The 20953-nt window shown below is 35.4% G+C and overlaps 2 protein-coding genes across 2 annotated transcripts in view; both read right to left on the minus strand.

The window, feature by feature from the left end:
- Positions 1-6976: 6976 nt before the first annotated feature.
- LOC125777301 (uncharacterized) overlaps positions 6977-20953 on the minus strand; it is a 58269-nt gene continuing 44292 nt past the window's right edge. The window contains exon 2 of the mRNA XM_049451742.1: positions 6977-7015. The gene's annotated coding sequence lies outside the window, so the exon portion shown is untranslated. The remainder of the gene's footprint in view (positions 7016-20953) is intronic.
- Positions 7371-7867, minus strand: LOC125777300 (uncharacterized). Its single transcript, XM_049451741.1, has one exon. It carries the CDS (start codon positions 7773-7775, stop codon positions 7476-7478), a length of 300 nt encoding a protein of 99 aa, XP_049307698.1. The 5' UTR covers positions 7776-7867; the 3' UTR covers positions 7371-7475.

Below are 20953 nucleotides of genomic sequence, written 5' to 3' on the forward strand. Positions count from 1 at the left end.
ATTTAACGCCTTTAGACTATTTTTTGTGGGGCTACGTCAAGTCTAAAGTCTACAGAAATAAGCCAGCAACTATTCCAGCTTTGGAAGACAACATTTCCGAAGAAATTCGGGCTATTCCGGCCGAAATGCTCGAAAAAGTTGCCCAAAATTGGACTTTCCGAATGGACCACCTAAGACGCAGCCGCGGTCAACATTTAAATGAAATTTTCTTCAAAAAGTAAATGTCATGAACCAATCTAACGTTTCAAATAAAGAACCGATGAGATTTTGCAAATTTTATGCGTTTTTTTTTTTAAAAAAGTTATCAAGCTCTTAAAAAATCACCCTATATATAGTGCTCTTTAATTCCTGACGGTGATTTCTTGGCGCTTCAGGTATGTTAAGTGTGTTTATATTTCCTCGATGTATCTTCATTTTGATATATCCTTCAAAGTTAGACTATAAAGTGGTGGAATAGGTAACACTAAAGTCACCGTAAATTTAAAATCATAAAGAAAGAACCAGAATCAGTCCAAACAGAAAACAATTTTGGAGGAATCTTTCTTCCAAAAATCAGTCACGCAATGACATAAATATGTAGAAATAAAATTGCTCCTGTAAGATTAAGAAGAAGTTTAGAACACCATTAAAAAAAAAAAACAAAACATATGTTTACACCGCTGAATTCGGAAATCATGACATTCTTTCATGCTATGGGAAATTTTGAGGCTTTAGATTTCCTCAGAAAATAGGCATACCTTAAAATACAAGCATTTCTCATTTGACGGTAATATTCAAAACTAATTAAATACTAACTACTCTCTGATGGTTAATTTAATGAAATAAAATATAGCAACTTTTACAATACAAAAACAGTAACGCACACACAATCACAAATCATATGGAGCAAAGTCAGCTAGATGTTCGAAAATAGTAATGGTTATATGGGGGCTAGACCAAGTTTTCGCCCAATTCCTATCTATTTTAGGTTCAAAGATACAATGTTATGAGCAACACACGCTCTGCAATTTTCATCGAGGTAACTCAAGTCCAGCATAGAGTCAGCTGGAAGTTCGAAAACCTTTATATTAGGTATATGATGGTTGAGGGAAATATTGACCCCACTCAACCGATCCTTGACGCACATAATTACTATTATTGAGAAAGGATTATATCTGAATTTCAATTTTATATTGCATACATTGGCCGCTATTTTCGGAAAAAATTGGGGTCCTCATATTGGATACCTAGGGCATTGAACATTTTTGGTTGGATTTGTACACGTTCTGGTTATAATGTGGTGTATTCTAAAGTAATTACAAGGTTAAAATTCTATCCCGTTATAGTAGCAATTTAATTTAAAATTGGATAAGCTGATACTGAAGTGGAATGATTGATTATTGCGTGATTATTTTTATCGCCGACGGGATTACCGCTAGTGCCGACCAGTATTGCCATGAATAGCACCAGTACTAAGCAAACGCTGAAGGCACGCATTTTCACTGAATTATTTTGTTTTAAGTACGGTTCTTAGTATTTGTTAAGAAAGTTCCTGTAGAAGAGTCGCAAACGTTTTGATTACACTCGGAATTGCACTTTGCTTTTATATGCTAAAATTGCAATTAATTTTTGTCAACGCTTCGTAAAATAGCTTTGCATATACGACTACAAATCATTTCAATAAACTAAATGATATTAATAATGGGCGAAATGTACATTATTTGGAGTGAAATCTCGAACGTTGAAATTCAACAGGCAAAAGTAATGAGACGCGCCTATCAATTTATGTCATGCAACTGCAACAACTTAAATGACAAAAACAACTTTTCCATTTGGGGGCGGCTGTTGTTTACTGCCAACACCCCTGCTGAGCGGTCTTATCTTCTCCTTTGAAGCGACTCGGATTTTCGCTCTCTCATTTAGTGGTGCATCACCGCTATCACTTCACCAGGTCAACAACATAACTAATGCATCGTATTGAGTGGATGAATTAATGAATGAAAGCGATCATGTCCAATCCAAATTACATGCGGAATACCTGAACGCCTCGGAAATTTTCAAGAATTGGTCAATGCAATCACGACAACATATTAGAGGGGTTTTCCTTTAAGCCACGTTCAAGGTGTCAAATTATAATGTGTTAACTCACTCACTTGTTGTTGTACTATTATTAATTTTAGTAGTAATTGTTAATAGTACGATGAATGATAACTAGTAAATTATTTGATATTCTATATACATATACTTGTATGTAAATAAAATGGAATTGCTTTCGCAATGTGAAGAGGCTGCATCAACTTTTATAGCGCTATTTGAATATTGATTCATAATTATATAGCAATCATAGATCACATTGTTGATGGCAATGCCCATTTCACACGATCTGTGGCTATTAACAATCAAAACGTCATGGCTGAAAAGTAGACAATTCATTCGAATACTACGTGTTATCTACATACATACATATACGTATAAGGACGTCATATTTTGTCCGCCGCAAGCTCCTAGACTACTGAACTAATAGCTGATTATAGATTATGAGTGATCAGAACTTCGATATTTAGCGCTAACGGCATACAATAACTGAGTGTGAGTACCCTTCTATACAGCAAAAACTAAAAGGTCAGGAATTTTGAAAGGATCACTCGCCCGGCTGGCTTACTGTGTGGCAGGGTTTTTAAATTATTCTTTATAATGCATTTATAAAGCTTTCCACCTTTTGGATTTGCAGTACTTGAGTTCCACCAGCGGTGTTTAGCGTTTTAATCATATATCAATACCGAGATAGGTAAAGAAACTGTCGTATCCAGTAGTTTTTATGCCTTGCTTGTTATGGTTATATTAATGGGTAAATTATTGTTGCTCAAGAGAGTTGTATTTGTTCCGCCATATTGCTAATCTTTTGTAAGCTTGTTATAGCTTGTTAATAAGTAGAGTCATCATGTTAGGTAGTGTATTTTTAAATTCTATTTGGTTTGCTAGTAGCAAAGTTAGAATAAGTCTCCTTAGAGTTGTTATTTGTTTCATTATTTGCGCAATTTAATTTAGGTAACTTATTACCTAAACTAGTAAAGTATACCGCCCTTTGTAATTCATTGTATGGTTTTGTAAGCATCATAAAATATCTTTGGATACAGTGCTTAGTTACGACATGTTAAAGTTTTGAACAATCGAAGCGAAATAGGCGATAGAAATCCTTAGCAATGGAAGCCAGCTTACTTTTTCTGTTCGCATGGTATTATGACGTGATGCGCTTTCTTATTAAAATCCCTCAATAAAAATAAAATCTTCAAGCATTTTCGAACAGAAAAGGTCTAGCCAGTTTCCATCGCTAACGTTTCCGCTGTTTTAACACAATTTATCAGTTTGTCTGATATCACAAAGAAATCATCTTTCGATTGATTGGCCAACAACGCCTACTGATTTTGCTACTCTAGATTTCCTTTTGTAGAAAAAATCGAATGATGAAATATATCTCAAACATAACATCAATTTTTCAATCCTTTCATACCAATATAATAAGTGGCTCGCCCTGTATAAATGTGAAAAGTCGTGTAAACTCGAAGCAAGTACGCCTCGCACATAAAAGGTTATCTTTGATTTATTTAAATTTTATTTTCAAGTCTAAAAATATTAATTTTTAACTAAACTCTGAGTAATCAAAATTCTTCACAATTTGTATAATATAATTCACCTAATAAATGACAACAATTGCGCATGCTCAAGAACTAGTGAAACGTAATAGCTTCGCAATTAAATGCTAAGATGCTTTCACATACCGACGGGATTAACAATTAATTTTTAGGTGCTTAAAAGCATAGAAATTGAAATTTAATCAAGCAGAGCAAGAACAAACAAATAATTGTAGGATCACAATTAAACACAGATCGCTTTACTCAAACTTTTTGTTTGGAAGATTTATCTTTCATAAAAGTATAATAATAAAATATTTTAACGAAGCTTTTTAAATGCGTTTAATTGCGTTATTGTAAACGGGGCAGTGATCCGAATCTGCTTCTACCACAAAGTGCCGTTAAGCCAAAGCATATAAAGTGTCATAACCAAGCACTAAGTTAAGATAAAGCAGTTCTAATATGAAACAGTGTGGGCGTAGCATTATCATCTAATAAGTTTAATTTCACAAACCTCTAATGCTATGTTAACCATATTTGCTAGAGAAAATTTTCATCTAAATACGTCCGAAACATTAAATTATGCATCCTATATGGAATGGAATGGCTTCATAAGACGGGGAACAAACATTTCGCAGTAGGCATGGAACCGCCCTTTTTTAAGTGAACACCTATACATACATTAGGCACTAATATAAATTTTTCACGAAATTTTATGTGTTTCAATTTACAGCATATGAACTGAGAGTCAGTAACGTTATTGAAATAAGCCTTTTCACAAATAATGTCTTTTATTCAGTGTGCAACTAAGTTATTGCTATTTTTTTAATGAAAATGCAAATTTTATTGTTAGGGAATGGTAAATGTTGGACTGTTCGAAAAATTGTTCATCACTCCTCACATTTTTATCCAATCTTTCTGGTAAAACTCGAATACTATTACGATAAAACTGTTCACCATCTAAAAATCAAACTATTTTTCGATCTCGTCTGCTTCTGAGCCACATCATGTTCCATTTTTTTCGTGCTTTTTCTGGTATTGAGACGGCTATTAGCATGTCGCATTGAAATGGCTTGTCAGGTTATTCCCAATGTCGAAGCAAACTTTTATTGCAATTGACACGGATCCTCAGCGTGCAGCATCTTCGAATCAGCGTTTTCGAAGGTTTTTGGCCTTATTTCATGTGGTCGGTCGTTAATATAGAAATTACGCCACGTTCTTTCACATGAGCTTCGCTCGGCGTAATATTCGCAAATAAGGCACCCGTACCTGGGAGTGTACACGGAGACCGAAGAAAGTCGATTCGGCGCCGTTCGCAGCTTGGACCGTATGAAACGACTTGGCGCTTTTTATTATCCAAATTTCGACAGAATTTTAGTTCAAAAAGCAAGACGCAAAAGAAAAACGCAAATTACATTACATACCTTCTTGACAGAAATGCAAAAAAAGGAAACACTAAATGAACTAATTGATCTGACTAACCAAGACTTTTAATTATTTTTGTAAGTATATTCATTTATATTGTTTTTATTTTTCTAAGATTTATTTTTTAAAGAAAATTACTAAATTTAATAACAAGCAATTTTTCTATCCACTTTCCCCTAACCCCATTATTTACTTACTTACATGATATGATTCTAATAGCCTGGTTAAGCGCTCTTTCGCATTACACTCGACTTTGAAGGTATGTCTTCTACGCTTTAATCAAGGTCTTGCTGTACTTTAACAGTAAATTACTATGCAAGTATAATATTGTAAATATGTTCTTCACGATGTAAATTTTTGTAACGAATTATAGAAAAATAAATACATATTTTATATTTACACCGTATTAAAAAGCACCGTTAATGTATATAATATACTGTTAAGTATAAATAATATTCCAGTTGTATTAATGTATGTGTGCTTTGTGCAATATTTCAAGATAATCATCAAATCTCAAATTAATCGTCTGTTTGTTCACCTTAACTTGACTAATTTTAATCAATATTGTGCGGACGCGATATCTGTTAGTTTAATGTCGCACAACAGAACATAACTTATATTATTAATTCGACTAAAACTGGAAATAAATTAGTATTTGGTGAGCTTAGTATACACATAATATTATCACCATTAAGGTTGAAATAAATTCACAGGCATGTATAGAACATAATATCAAGTCATAAACTGAAGACTTAAGACACAAGCTTGCTCTGACTTCGGAATGCGCAATGAATTGTATGTACATATATTGAGAGAAATGATGAAATTTTAGCAAGTTCATTCCATGTTATTAAATGTTTGCAAACAGTTTGTGCAGATATTGAGCGAAAGTAAAATATGCGCGCTATTTAGGTTTTAGTAGCATACTTTTAGGCAGTGCAAAAAAACGTTAAAATGAAAATAATACTAAATGCATATTTTCTGTTCTTTATGCATATTGGTATTGCAAATGAATGGAATCGAACTATGACCCTGTCCACAAATTAATGTAAAATAGCCTACATACTTGAAACTTCTATATTTGTAAATTTTTCTCAACATATGAAGATTTAAGTACTTAATTAATTTAAATTTGCCCTGAATACTGAACTATATTTGAAAAAGCATATACTTGTATGTACATATGTGCAAATCTTGATGTGGGTGTCTGGCAATCAGATTATAATATTAATTCATTCTTACACAAGTGCAACTAATGTTCTATTCCCCCACAGCTTGTTTGTAAGAAGTGACGGAGACAACAAAAAAGGCAGCAAAAATTAGAATTCAGAAAAACTTCTTAAAAAAATTTCTAATATAAATTTATATTAGATAGCCAAAGCAGAAATACAAAAAAAGTTTAATGTGATTTATTATTAACTAATAGTCAACTTGATTTGTAAGGCAGCTATGTCCTCCAGTAAGAAAAAAATATTTATCAATTCGTCCGGGTCAAATCAGACCTTCAATGTGTGTCGGTGGATGTCTATCTATTGAGTGTTGAAGAGCTAAGCTAACCTAAGCTCAAATAATTGGCCGTATTAACTATTCTAAATTAGAAATTAAGATGTGCAATAGCATGAAGTCGAAGCCTAATATCCAATATAGCCCTTATATCAATATTGGCAGACCCATTAAAATCTATTTCGTTGCTGATATTTTGAGCTTCGAATAAAGACAATTAAATTTAAAAGAATTTGCTTAATAAAGTTTTGTAATTTTCTATAGAAGTGTATACATTATCGAGAAGTTTCGGTAGAAGACCTAGAATTCATGAATAATATATTGTGTAAAAAATATTTGCACAAAATCTTTCCTACCCAAGAAGCTTCTCACTTGTCGGAACCACATATATACTGTAATATATGCGAGTAGCTGAAATACAAACCAAACAATCACAATCTCGCTTTTTTATGAGCATTTTTTATTTGAAGAGATATCTTTACACAACTTTCACACTTTTATACAGGCCGAAAAAATTGTTCAGTTCGAATAACTTTAAGTATACTATATATTTGCCATACAAAAAGAAAAGTCGGAATTCATTTATTCTATGAAATTATTTGTCCATGTGAAGTGTATTTTAGTTTCTAGTCTTAAATTGTTTGGCTTTCCACTCTTTGCTTTATTTTAGTCGATTAATATAATTTAGAAATTATTGAAGTTTCCTCTAAAATTCATAACTGAACTAAACTTTTCAATGAAAATTTGAAATGGCGTCTTTGGTCTTCTAAAAGATATATACGCTGAAACAACAGTTTGATATTGGATAAGCTGATACTGAAGTGGAATAAATTTTAACTCATGCAATATCCCGTAATAATTTTTTATTAGAAAACACAACAAATTTAATTTAATTTCACAATTCACATTATAGTTTTTCGTATATTTCTCGTCATTTTAACCATAATAACCACCACGACGACCGCCATATCCACCGCGGTATCCACCATATCCGCCACGATATCCACCATAACCGCCACGATAACCACCATAGCCACCACGGTAGCCACCGTAAGCCCGCGCCAAGCGATCGCCTTCGTTTTCATGTCCTTGCTGCGCGTCGACATCGAACAAAGTTAACGGTTTTTCGGCTGTCTCTGAAGTGAGCACGGCATTATCGCCGACGGGATTACCGCTAGTGCCGACCAGCAGCGCCACGAATAGGACCAGTACTAAGCAAACGCTGAAGGCGCGCATTTTCACTGAATTGTTTTTTGTTTTAAGAACGGTTCAGAGTATTTGTTTAGGAAATTACTATAGAAGAGTCGCAAACGTTTTGATTATACTCGGAATAGCACTTTGCTTTTATATGCTGAAATTGCAATTAATTTTTGTCAACACCTCGTAAAATAGCCTTGCATATACCATTATAAATCATTTTAATAAACTAAATGATATAAATAATGGGCGAAATGTACATTACTCGATATGAAGTCTCGAACGTGCCTCTTGTAAAAATAGAGACAATATGTATACAAGTATAGAAAATAAAATTGAACAGGCAAAAGTAATCAGATGCGCCTAGCAATTTACAGATTGTCGTGTCATGCAATAGCAATAAAAACAACTCAAACCGCGAACACAACTACTTGATTTGGGGGCGGCTGGTGTTTACTGCCAATACCTCAGCTGAGCGGTGTCATCTTCTCATTTGAGGCGACTCGGATTTTGCGCGCTCTTATTTAGTGATGCATCACCGCTATCACCTGCCCAGGTCAACAACACAACTTATGAATCGCGATTAATTGACGTCTATTAATGAATGAAATCGATCGGTTATAACTTACTAATGCTCCTTGTGATCCGAATGGCGCGCATATTACTTGAACGCCTCAATAATTTCTGAGAATTGGTCAATGCAAGCACGACAACATATTTGTGGAGTTTTCCTTTAAGTTTCGCTCAGGGTGACAAATTATAAAGTATTATCTCAGTCACTTGTTGTTGTACTATTACTAAGTTTAGTAGTTATTGTCAGTAGTACGTAAAATGATAACTGGAAAATATGCGATACTCTTAATATGGGCAAGTGGATTCGATGCTCTATATATACATACGTACAATGCTGGCCTTAGTTTAGACGCACCAACATTCTTTTCAATTTTATAATCATGCTTGTTCTTATTGTTCAACACGCTTTTCTTATCAAAGTTCGAATTTTGTTCGAACAATTTCTTTGCTTTAAACAAAAAAAGATTACAAATAAATTGTTTTGGAGTTAATATTTAAAGTAAAAATGAGAAAAGCCACAATTCTGAGCGTGAATAAGTATACATACATACATATACTGACACTCGACTTAATGATTGGCGTTCAGTTGTCTTTATTGATGAAAAACGTTCTAATTTAGATGGCTTTGAATACTATTATCACGATTTGTAGAAAGATGAGCAACCACAGCCGAGAAGGGCTTGTGGCTCTATTGACTTGATTTTTATCGATCAGCAGATGAATGGCGATTGCTTCAAAACATTATTGCAGTCCGTAATTTCAAAATTAAGTGATCTCTTTGAACCAATTCCTTGAATGTTTCAACAAGACAATGCTCCTATTCATAACGCTCGAGTAGTAAAGTCGTTTGTCACGAGTCAAAACGTTAATGTCATATTCTCCATATCTTAGCCTAATAAAAAAATATTTGGGGCTGGTTAAGGTATACACAAAAAAGAAAGGATATGGTAACTTTACCTGCCTATAAAATATGCTTGGACCAAGATTTCTTTGACTGACATCAATTCTCTGTATCATTCCATGAAGGACTGGATATATGAAGTTATTACTAAAAAAGGAGGCTGTACTCACTACTGAAATATTTTTTTTTTTATTCCTAATAACTCATATAAATATTAACACGAACTAAACAAAAAATGTTCTAAGTATTGTAAATTATTATTGACGTCACTAGAGATCTACCGAACATCATTCAATAGATCGAATGTTATGGAAAAAAAGTACTACCTATTTGGCTATTCCTAATAAAAACGGCCACGCCCCAGATTTTATTTTAATTCAATAAAAATATCTCACATATAACACGAATTTTTCAATAATTTCATACTAACGTAATAAATTGCGTACATATATAAATGTGAAAAGTCGTGTAAACTCAGAGTAACAACGCCGCGCATACAAAATGTTATCTCTGCTTTATTTCAATTTCATCTTTCAGTTTAAAAATATATACATTTTTTTCAATTAAAGTCTGAGTAATAAAAATTGTTTACATATTTAAAAATCTTATTCTACCTACAACTAGATAGCAATATGGCATGCTTAGTACCTTATAAAATCTAATTAAAAAATTCAGCGAGTTAAACGATTAGCAGATTTCTGCTTTGCAATTAAATGCTCAGATGATTTCATATGTCGATCGGATTAACAATTAATTTTGAGGTGCTTAAACGCATAGAAATTGAATTTTAATCAAGCAGAGCAAAAACCAACAAATAATTATACGATAGCAATTGAACACAGATCGTTTTACATAGACTTTTTACTTGGCTGATTTATTGTTCGTAAAAGTAAATAATAAAGGTTTATCTATAATGAGTAATGAAAAATATAGACATTAATAATTAATATATTTTGGAAATACCAACGATTGGAGGATTCTTGACCGCTTTGAAACACGTGTGTATTAAAAGTAAAGTCATCGCTACTGACAAATTTTTTTCATCATTCCTGCAAAGCTCGAATACCCTTACGGTAAAACTGTTCATCTTGTGATACCATAAATTAATCAAGACAATTGGGTTGGGGGTTACTCCCAATATAGAAGGAAGCTCTTCTTGCAATTGACACAGATCCTCATCGTGCAATGTCTTTGAAAGATTTTGACTTTCCATCACGCGATCGGTCATTTATATAGGCACGTTGTTTCACTTGGAGCATCTCCTCCGCCAGCTTTTTGGAGTTAATGATATGCTTCACCCGCCAATTTCTTTGACTGTACAAAGAAAATCAACACTTCCTGCGAATAGCGATGATTTGGGAACAAAGCGGAAAATTTCGCACAAACATAGGTCAATAAATTGGATACGCATTTTTTTCTTTCAAATGCCTAGGTTAAGTTTGTAACTCTCTATTGACAAATAGCGGACACTTAGATGTATTTACCATATGTATTTTATATGACAGTTAAAATTGTCGAAATTGGATATTTTCAGTGCCCAACATACCGGATATGTGGATCTCAGTGCCTATGGATTTATCGAAAATATTGGTGAATTTGTTTTGTCTGGAATTGTGGAAAGAAAGTGGAAAATAGGTGAAATCGGAACAATACTTACATTCTTCTACCTACTACTGGTGTTATAATATTCGTACTATACGTGAAATCGGTTTACGAATTATTCCAACCCCCATGGATTAAATATACCTATTTTTGTTATTTTAATAGACTTTATATAAATAAGAAATAAATTTCTCTTCTTCTTGAATAATGCATTCTTTGAATGGAATCTGTACAGTTTTTCTCCCAGCCCTGAAATTCCGATAATATATACGTATATATATTGATTTCTGACTCTTCGCTAAATTGTAAACCATTTATCGAATTCATTGTGTGGAACATTTTAATATAATTAAGTTATCCTTCATATGTATCATGATATGGGCTAGCTAATATAATAACTTCCGATCTTTTGGTTGAAGTTTTTATACTCATGCAACCAGTTGCTTCAGAGTATTGTGGTTTTGTTCGAAATAGATATAGGGTTTTTATATATATAAATGATCAGGATAACGATAAAAGTTGTCTGTCCGTCCGTGCAAACTGTAACTTGAGTAAAAATTGAGATGTCTCGAGTTCGTAGCAGAACGTAATCGGACCACTGCCACGCTCACAAATCGCCATCAACCGAAAACATATAAAAAGCCATAACTAAACACTAAATTAAGAAATAAAGCTGTAATTTGGTACTGAGGATCGCTTTAGTAAGGGGCATCTGTGGGAAAACTTTTAGAAAAAATGGGCGTGGCCCCGCCCGCTAATAAGTTTAATGTATATATCTCCTAAGCCACTTATGCTACAACAACCAAGTTCTGCCACCACGAATATATTGATGTTGTCAAAAAAGTAGTTCTAGTTTTATTCGCCCCATCGGGTCGTGCTATACCTTTTTGGAAAGCTCATTTTACGCCCTAACACGTGTTTGATTGATTGTCGTTTCTTTAAAGTCGTTCGTGAGTTATAGCGTCGCAAACATGGAGCAAAATAAAGAGAAAATACGGCATATTTTACAGTACTACTACGATAAAGGCAAAAATGCATCTCAAGCCGCCAATAAAATTTGTGCAGTTTATGGACCCGATACAGTTTCCATTTCCACCGCACAACGATGGTTTCAACGTTTTCGTTCTGGTGTAGAGGTGGTCGAAGATGCGCCACGTTCCGGAAGGCCTGTTGTCGAAAATTGCGATAAAATCGCTGAATTGGTCGAAAGAGACCGGCATAGTAGTCATCAAACTGTTATAAACCATTTGACGAAGATTGGAGTCACTAAGAAGCTCGATGTATAGGTGCCACACGAATTGGTTCAATAAAAATACCGCAAGACTTTTTTGACAAACAATATATAGGAGATCCTATTATGTCATTTTATTTTATATCACGTTGTGAAAATGAGTGAAATCGAACAATAACCACGCCTACTTCCCATATAGCATAATTTTAAATTCCATTTGATTCGTTAAAATCCAGTATTCAAATTAAGAAGCAATTAATATTGTCTAACAGGATTAAACTTTGCACGAATTATGTCCTTAGTGTATGCCACCTATGACCAAAATTGTTTAAATCCAACAAAAACTGTTCACGCCCCTAGGTACCGAATATTTAGACCCCGGTACCTATAGTTGACTTTTGTTAGAAAATATCTGTGCATGTCTGAGATATATAATTGAAATTCGGGGATAGTACTTATAAGAAAGGGCCGTAGTGCTCGAAGTCTTTCGGCTGGCAAATTTCCCATTATTTGGTTTTGCAACTTCGGCTTGTAATGAAAACAATGTACACAGTTTCTTACGGTTCTACTGCGAGCTTCTCGGGCATTAATTAGCCATATGCATTCTCGAAGAAGCGCAACCAACGCTTTAGCCCCAGCGTGGTGATTTCGAATATGCAGGAACCGTAAATACGTTATAACGAAGTGCGAACTTTTATTTAATAAAAGCGGAAATTTGGCATCGTATGGGAGAGGTGCATTTAATAAGCGACCTCCTACTCGGATTAGTTTGAACGACAGCGACTTATCCGAGTACTCGTGCAAAAACGGGTTGAGTTTTTGCAAGTTTGCGGGTAGGGTGGTGCCTTTATGCAATTTTTGAATAACATCCGAAAATTCTGAATGTTGGACCACCTGTGCAATTTTTAGAAAGCTCAAGTTTAGCTCTTCTGAAGTCAGATCTTGGCCCCTGGAGGAATTTGGTGGTCGCCTGATCCATCGTAATATATATGCGACCACACGAAGCAATTTTTTATGAGAAGAGAATTTTTCAATGAGGTCCAATATTGAATTTTTCTCAGCAGTCGAAATTAATGTAAATGTGGTTTTCTTCTTCTCTAATGCTTCGTCTTCTGGTGAGAGCTGGAAGTGGTTATTAATTGGCCATAATGCAGGGTCTTCTAGGAGAAACTGTGGACCGCCAAACCATATTGAATTATTCAATTCATCCACGTTACAACCCCGAGACACTTGATCCGCAGGATTTTGTTTCGTTGGCACATGTCGCCAATGTACTTTTTCAGTCAACTCTTGGATTTCGGACACTCTGTTTGCGACGAAGGTTTGTAGTGAAGATGGATGTGTTTTAATCCAATGTAAAACGATTTCAGAGTCTGTCCAAAATGTAATATTTTCGAAATGTCGACTCAACATAGGCGCTACTCTTGACCATAATTTCGAAAGAAGATGTGCTGCCGAGAGCTCAAGACGCGGAAGAGATTTGGTCTTCAGCGGAGCCACTCTAGACTTTGCAGTAAGCAGCATGCATTTAATACCACTAGCAGATTGGCTTCGTATGTATATGCAGCATCCGTACGCCCTTATTGAGGCGTCGGAGAAGCCATGTATTTGGCAGATGGCACTCGACTCAACGTTTACGTAACGAGGAATGCTTATAGATGAGAGCTGCATTAGGTTGGCTTTAAAGTTCTGCCAGCTAGTGTCAAGGCGCAATGGAATCGACTCATCCCAATCTAGTTTTTGGATCCAAAGCTCTTGCAATAAGATTTTTGCTTTGGTAACTAGTGGGGCTAGTAATCCAAGAGGATCGAAAAGGCGAGCAGAAACTGACAATATGTTACGTTTAGTGGCTCGCAGATCATTAAAATTGTCATCTAAAACAAATCGAAACAAATCCTCTTTCGGCAACCAATGGATTCCTAACGTTTTAGTGGAACTTTTGTCATTGAAGCTTAATGACTTTTCAGTGCAATCACTGTCGAAAAATTTAGGGTGGTTCGAAAACCACTTCGTTAAGGAGAATCCTGCCGAGTTTAATATTTTAATTACCTCACTTCTCAAAAGATCTAGAGACTCAAAACTTTCGGACCCTGTTAATAAATCATCAACATAAAAGTCTCTTTTGATGGCCAATGAACCGAGTGGGTATTTCATTGTATTGGCATCACTGAGCATTTGCAAACACCGTGTTGCGAGAAATGGAGCAGGCGCAGTGCCGTATGTTACGGTGTTGAGACGAAAAATTTTAATTTGCTCAGAAGGATGCTCTCTCCACACAATAAGCTGACAATTTCTGTCTTCTTCATGCATAATTATTTGACGGCACATTTTAGTAATGTCCGCTGTTAATGCATACTTATGTAAGCGAAAACGAAGAAGAGTTGAGTATAACTCTTCTTGGATGGTTGGACCTACCATCAAAAGTTCATTCAACGCTATTTGAGTTGAAGATCGACTCGAAGCATCAAATACAACACGTAGTTTGGTTGTTGTGCTCTCGGGCCTTAAAACGCATTGATGCGGAATGAAGTAGTGTGGCTCACTCGGGATCTTATTGTTCGTTGGGCTCATGTGACCCAATGCTCTATATTCATTCATAAAGTCCAGATACATTTTGCGAAGTTCTGGATCTTTTAATGTCCTTCTCTCCAGGGCCTGAAACCGCCGAACTGCGGTTTCATATGAGTGACCAAGTAACTTACGGTCAGCTTTAAAGGGCATTCTGACTTGAAGCCGTCCTGAAGGCAATACTTGAGTAGTATTAACGAAAAAGTTTTCACACTGTTGTTGCTCTGGTGTGAATTTGATGCCATTTGATTCTGAAGGTAATTCTTCTAGAGCCCAAAATTTTTGGACTACTGAATCGATTGACGTTAAGTCTTCTTCAGCTTGGCATAATGTGCTATGTAATCTGGGAGGAGAACTTATATTACTGGCGTATTTGCCAGATACAATCCATCCTAAAAGGGTTTTCTGAAGAGTTGGTTGGTTAGGACCATTATTAATTTGACCAACAGCCAAAAGATCGAAAAATGTTTCAGCACCCAATAGGATATCCTCTTTTTTAGATTTGTGGAATTCTGGGTCCGCCAATTCAATATTGTGCGGAATTTGCCAGCCATTAACATTGATGTTATGGTCTGGATGATTTGCCGAAATGCATCGCATTACCCAGAATTCCGCCGAAAATTCAAAATTATTTAACCGCGACTTGACAAACGCGCTTAGTTTAGACCCCACTTTTGTATTGGAATTGCCAATTCCTATTACACTTAATGTTTTATGCTGACGTCGAATCCGCAACTTTTGTGCCAAGTCCTCCGTCATAAAGTTGACCTGGGAGCCTGAGTCCAGCAAGGCTCTCGCAGGCAGGTAATCTCCGCATCTGGTCCTCACTAGAATTACTGCTGTTGCCAACATGACCCGATCCGGCATACTGGCTGTATGCATGGCATGTGTGGTTGATGGTTGCGGATGAGGTACAGCGGGGAAGGACACTGGATACTGGTGCAACAGCGAGTGATGGGATCGATTGCATATACGGCAACGATCCGCTCTGCATTTGGAAACCGTGTGACCCTTACGCAAACAATTTATGCATAAGGGCACCGATTTCACGAACTCGAACCTCTGCTGCACCGGAAGCGCTTTGAAGGTGGGGCAGGCAGTCAAATGGTGATCCCTCGATTTGCACTGTTGGCAAAGAGGCTGCCTCGTATTTGCAGCAACTAGCGCCGATTTGGTCCTATCCATATGTTGTTGCTTTCCATGATGCGCACTGCTTGTAGGTATGGGCTTCGTCCTAGAGTGTGATGCTCCTTCCGCTGACAGCTGCTGGTATCTCCTATTTAGGGTGGCTTCACAGTCCTTCCACAGTGGCAGTTTGTCATAGTCCAGCGCTTCTTCCCATTTGGATCGGGTGGCAGGGTCAACCTTTGTCATTACAATATGTATGATTATTGCGTTCGTTATTTGTTTTTCATCGCCCAGCGATAGCAATGAATCATATACCGCGGACACTTCGTCAATCATTGAACGCAGGGAAGGCGCAGAAGGCTTTGGGATTGTTGGCAGCTCAAAAAGTTTGGATATTGTATTGAAAAATATCAAACATTTATTATCGTAAACTTTTTTGAGACTTGCCAACGCTTTCGGATAATTTTCATCCGACATCTGAAACGCTTTAACTGTTCCCAAAGCCTCTCCAGATAGACAATTAACCAAATGGTTAAATTTTTCAATATCTGGGATATTTGGATCATTATGAACCAAGCTCTCAAACAAACTCATAAAGTTTTTAAATTCTGAATATTCTCCCTTGAATTTCGGCAAATTCATTTTAGGGAGCCTTGAGCTGTGAGAAGCTACAAAAGATGTTTCGGCAAGTGAAGTTCTATTTTTCGCTAAAATTGATTTTATTATGGACTTCGTTTCAACGATTATGTCCTCTAACTCCCCTCGGGCCATGTCGTCTTCATCAATTTCTTCAATCTTTGATTGGCACTTCATTAATTTTTCACTATGTGAATTTAATATATCTAGACGACATTCCAATTCGATTGGATCTAAAGACATTGTCTTTTCTAGAAGGCCCGTTTTAATGCGCAAAATACTACTCTTCACAACCGTTCTTTGACGTCTTAACGATTTTAAGTCCGTCAATTCCTTACTTGGAGACAGGCTTGCGAGAGTTGGCTTTGGCTTGCTCATTTTGCTTGTTTAAATTAAATTTCCGAAAAAAGACTATAACGGTTGGCAACAGATCTACCCAGAATCGATAACGAAAACGAAAAATAAATGTCGATTCCCAAATATACGAAAGCCAAACTAATCGCAATAAAAGTTGGCAACAAATATATTTGGAATCGGTGACGAAAAACGAAAAAAAATAATATCGATTCTCAAGTATCGAAAGCCAAACCGATAAATGCGCAAAATGAGCAATAGCACAAAAAAGTTATTTAATCGGAAAATATCCGAACGAAAATCGACAAAAATTGCGAAAAAACGACCGATAATTGCAAACGCGGATCGAAAAAATTGCGAAAAACGAGAAAATTTAATTTTGCAATTAATAATTTTATCACCTTTATTTCAAAATAAAGGGCTACCGCAAATCCCAAAATCCCTTATTCACTTGAATTCGTATATGTCTGAGCATATATTAAGATATGTATATATATATGTATATGTTTGTATAATAAATACAAGGCAATATAATATAAAGTGAAAAGGGAGAGCCAAAAACTGAAAGTGTGCACTTTGTTGTTTATTTGAATTTTCATTTGTTTGCACCACTTTCAATAATCCGCACTCGTTACCTGGTGCGTCGGCTGTTTGCCTGCGCTTACGTCCCTTTTGCAGAGAATGCAGCGGCAGCTCATTCCCACGACGGCAGCGACGTTGATGGTAGCAGCGGCTTGATGGCAGCGGCGACGAAGGCAGCAGCGGTTTGATGGCAGCAGCGGTGCGATAACAGCGAATGATGGCAGCAGCGATTAATGGTAGCAGCGACTGATGTAGCAGCAAGTGATGGTAGCAGCGATGTGATAGAGTTGACGTAGCAAAATTGGACACTTGGCGGCACTATATAGTTACGGGATTTGATAGCGGCACTGGAAGCGGTAAGTATTTAATAGTGGTACTTCACTCTTACGGCTACGGTTGCGGTAGTTTTTAACGGCACTTCACGGTTTTTTTTGTCATACGGCACTTTTACACAATGTATATGTAATTTTAATTTTTCTTTTTTTTTTTTACTTTTAGCCGAGACTATTTCAAATCACTTTGTGTTATTAACGTGAAACACACTGTACCGCACCTTCTCCACGTCACGTATACGCGTATTTATGTATGTATGTATATGTAGGTATTCTATTTTATCACTTCCTATGTTCCTTTTTTTAAAGATTTGCCGCTGTACATGTCACTTCACTCCACTTTAACGTTGTATACATACATATATGTAAGTAGATATGGCTGTATATATTTTTAAATATATTTTTCTTCTTTAGCCTTTTTTCGTATATGCACATATATTTTCCACTGTGTTTAACACTTTCACTCTTTTCTATCTTTTTATTTAAAAACTTCTTTAATTTTTATGTTTTATTTATTTTTTGTTTTGTATGTACTTTGGTACCACTGCACTACACGTTTTTGCTTTGTGTTTTCTTTGTATATAAGTATGTGATGTTGTTATTTCTTTGTTTTTTTTTCAGGTTTTTTCAGGTTTAATTTGTTTTCACAAATATGTATATTTGCGTTTATATTTTGCCACTATATCTTCACGTGTTCACGTACATATGTAAGTATTAAATACTTTTCCGCCACTTTTTTCACTCTTGTTTCGTGTTTTATATTTTATGTTTTATGATTATTTTTCCTTTATTTATTTCTTATTATTTAGGTCACTTCCACTATATATATGTATGAATTATATACATATATAGGTATGTATATCGAAGACCGAAAACCGAACGATTGACAGGCAATTAGAAACGATAATGTTTAATTAAACCGAAAATGAAAGTCAAATAAAAAATTCTTAGATCACGCACTAAGTCCCTGCTCGGGCGCCATGAAAAATCTCAAGCGTTTTTGGGAAGCGATAATACAAAACTTGGGAATGCGCGAATAAAGTGAAAAAATACCTAATTGCCTGTCGAGATTTACGATAAAAATTAAGACGCGTGCGTTCGACTCGATGGTTCTGATACAATAGCAGTTCTTTATTTCTTAAATTAATTGCTAAGCCTAAATCTTAAAACTAACGGCTTAAACTAGTGGTAAAATAAATATGTATCAATAAGGGGTAAGTATAATAATCTTCAACTTTTCGTTCAATATTTGTAACAGATTATGGTAATAGATTAAGGTGAGTATATTTAACATTGTTAGGGTAAGTATTTTATAATAGATTTTCTTAACTTAATTTATAACAATTCAATATTTCATAATTTTTATAATTCAATATTTTATAATTCATTTATTATTCTTATTTTAGGTATAAATTTGTAGATATGTCGCTTGACGCAACAGTACTTTTCTGACAATGGTATGTCTGTATGTAAAAAATATGTTGAATCGGACCAATATTTCTCTTAGTGCTAGCGTGTTTTATTCATAACAGTGTATCTTTGTGCCAATAATAAATAAATTTGAGCGAAAACTTGACTTACCCAACATATTTCACGATTTTCGAAAGTCCGACTGACTTTACTCTATATGATTAGGTTTTTAGTATGTGACATGTTAACAATATGTGGTATTGGGAAAAATGGATATAATTTGGTCGATGCAACCATATTATACATATCGTCACCTGAAATGCAAAATAACGTATCATCAAATAATTCGAAATTGAGTGTCTTATTGATTACGCTTCACTACTTCAAATTACAAACATAATATTACATATGTTCAACATTTTCAGGTCCTGCGCTCAGATACAAACCAGTTTTAACCAATATTAAATTTTGTTTTCACTCATGTTCCATTTTATTTCATGTTTCATTCATGCCTCTGTAAATTTCCGAAAATGTTGTTACGTTATTTTGCATTTCAGGTGGCGATATAATGGTTTCCGTTTTTCTAACAAACCTTTTGTGTCTGTCGGCATATGAGTTATGTATATATAGTATGAATGTATATGAATATAAAATTGCTTGGATTTTGATCCTCAGGTTGACGTTTTACATCTTAAGGTATTTGCCTTGATTTGATTCCTAAAAGTTAAAATAGTATAAAATGTTCGGTTTTACCCGAACTTAGTCCTTCCTTACTTGTTTTAAAATTATTTTGGTAAATAGAAGCATCTGATTAGTATATATGAAGTGAGTTCGTTGTCTCTACTTTACCATGTTTGTATACTATAACAAGGAGACTGAGTAAGGAAATGGTTAAGCCTTAATATGGAACTATAGATAAGTGTAAGAAACATAATTCCCTTTTTAGATACGTACTTTCGCTTTTTCTCTTGGAGATTTCTTGTTAGACAAAATTCTGGTCTTTCGGTACGTACTTCCGCGAGCGTAATATGGTTCATTGTTCTTATATTTCAGCAACATTTATACTGTCACTGCTAACAAAAGCAGTGAACGTATCTTAGAGGTATTACCATGCGCATTTGAAGTTTTAATCTACTACTGGGGAAACAATTCAAAATCGTAACAGATTGCTCATTTAAAAGCGCGTAAATAATTAAAATCTAAAATAGCTTGCTGGTGGCTCAAACTACTTGAATACAATTTCGTTATTGTACATCGTCATGTCACGAAGTTTATAACAACCAGAAGGAAGCGTCGGAGACCCTATAAAGTATATATGTATAATGGGTTGTCAAAAGAGTCTTGCGCGCTGAAAGCGCGTAGTTCTAGTTTTATTCGTCGCATCGGGTTATGCTATACCTTTTTGGAAAGCTCATTTCAAGCGCTAACACGTGTAACACGTGACCCGATACAGTTTCCATTTCCACCGCACAACGATGGTTTCAACGTTTTCGTTCTGGTGTAGAGGTGGTCGAAGATGCGCCACGCTCCGGAAGGCCTGTCGTCGAAAATTGCGATAAAATCGCTGAATTGGTCGAAAGAGACCGGCATAGTAGTCATCAAACCGTTATAAACCACTTGAAGAAGCTCGGAGTTACTATGAAGCTCGATGTATGGGTGCCAGACGAATTGATTCAATAAAACCACAGCAAGACTTTTTTGACAACCCAATATAAATGATCAGTATGTCGAGCTGAGTCGATTTAGCCATGTCCGTCTGTCTGTCTGTATATATACGAACTAGTCCTTCAGTTTTTAAGATATCGTTTTGAAATTTTGCAAACGTTATTTTCTCTTCAAGAAGCTGCTCATTTGTCGGAACTGCCCGTATCGGAGCACATATGTATAGCTGCCATACAAA

This window comes from Bactrocera dorsalis, chromosome 3 (genome assembly GCF_023373825.1).
Source record: "Bactrocera dorsalis isolate Fly_Bdor chromosome 3, ASM2337382v1, whole genome shotgun sequence".
Taxonomy (NCBI): Eukaryota; Metazoa; Arthropoda; class Insecta; order Diptera; family Tephritidae; genus Bactrocera; species Bactrocera dorsalis.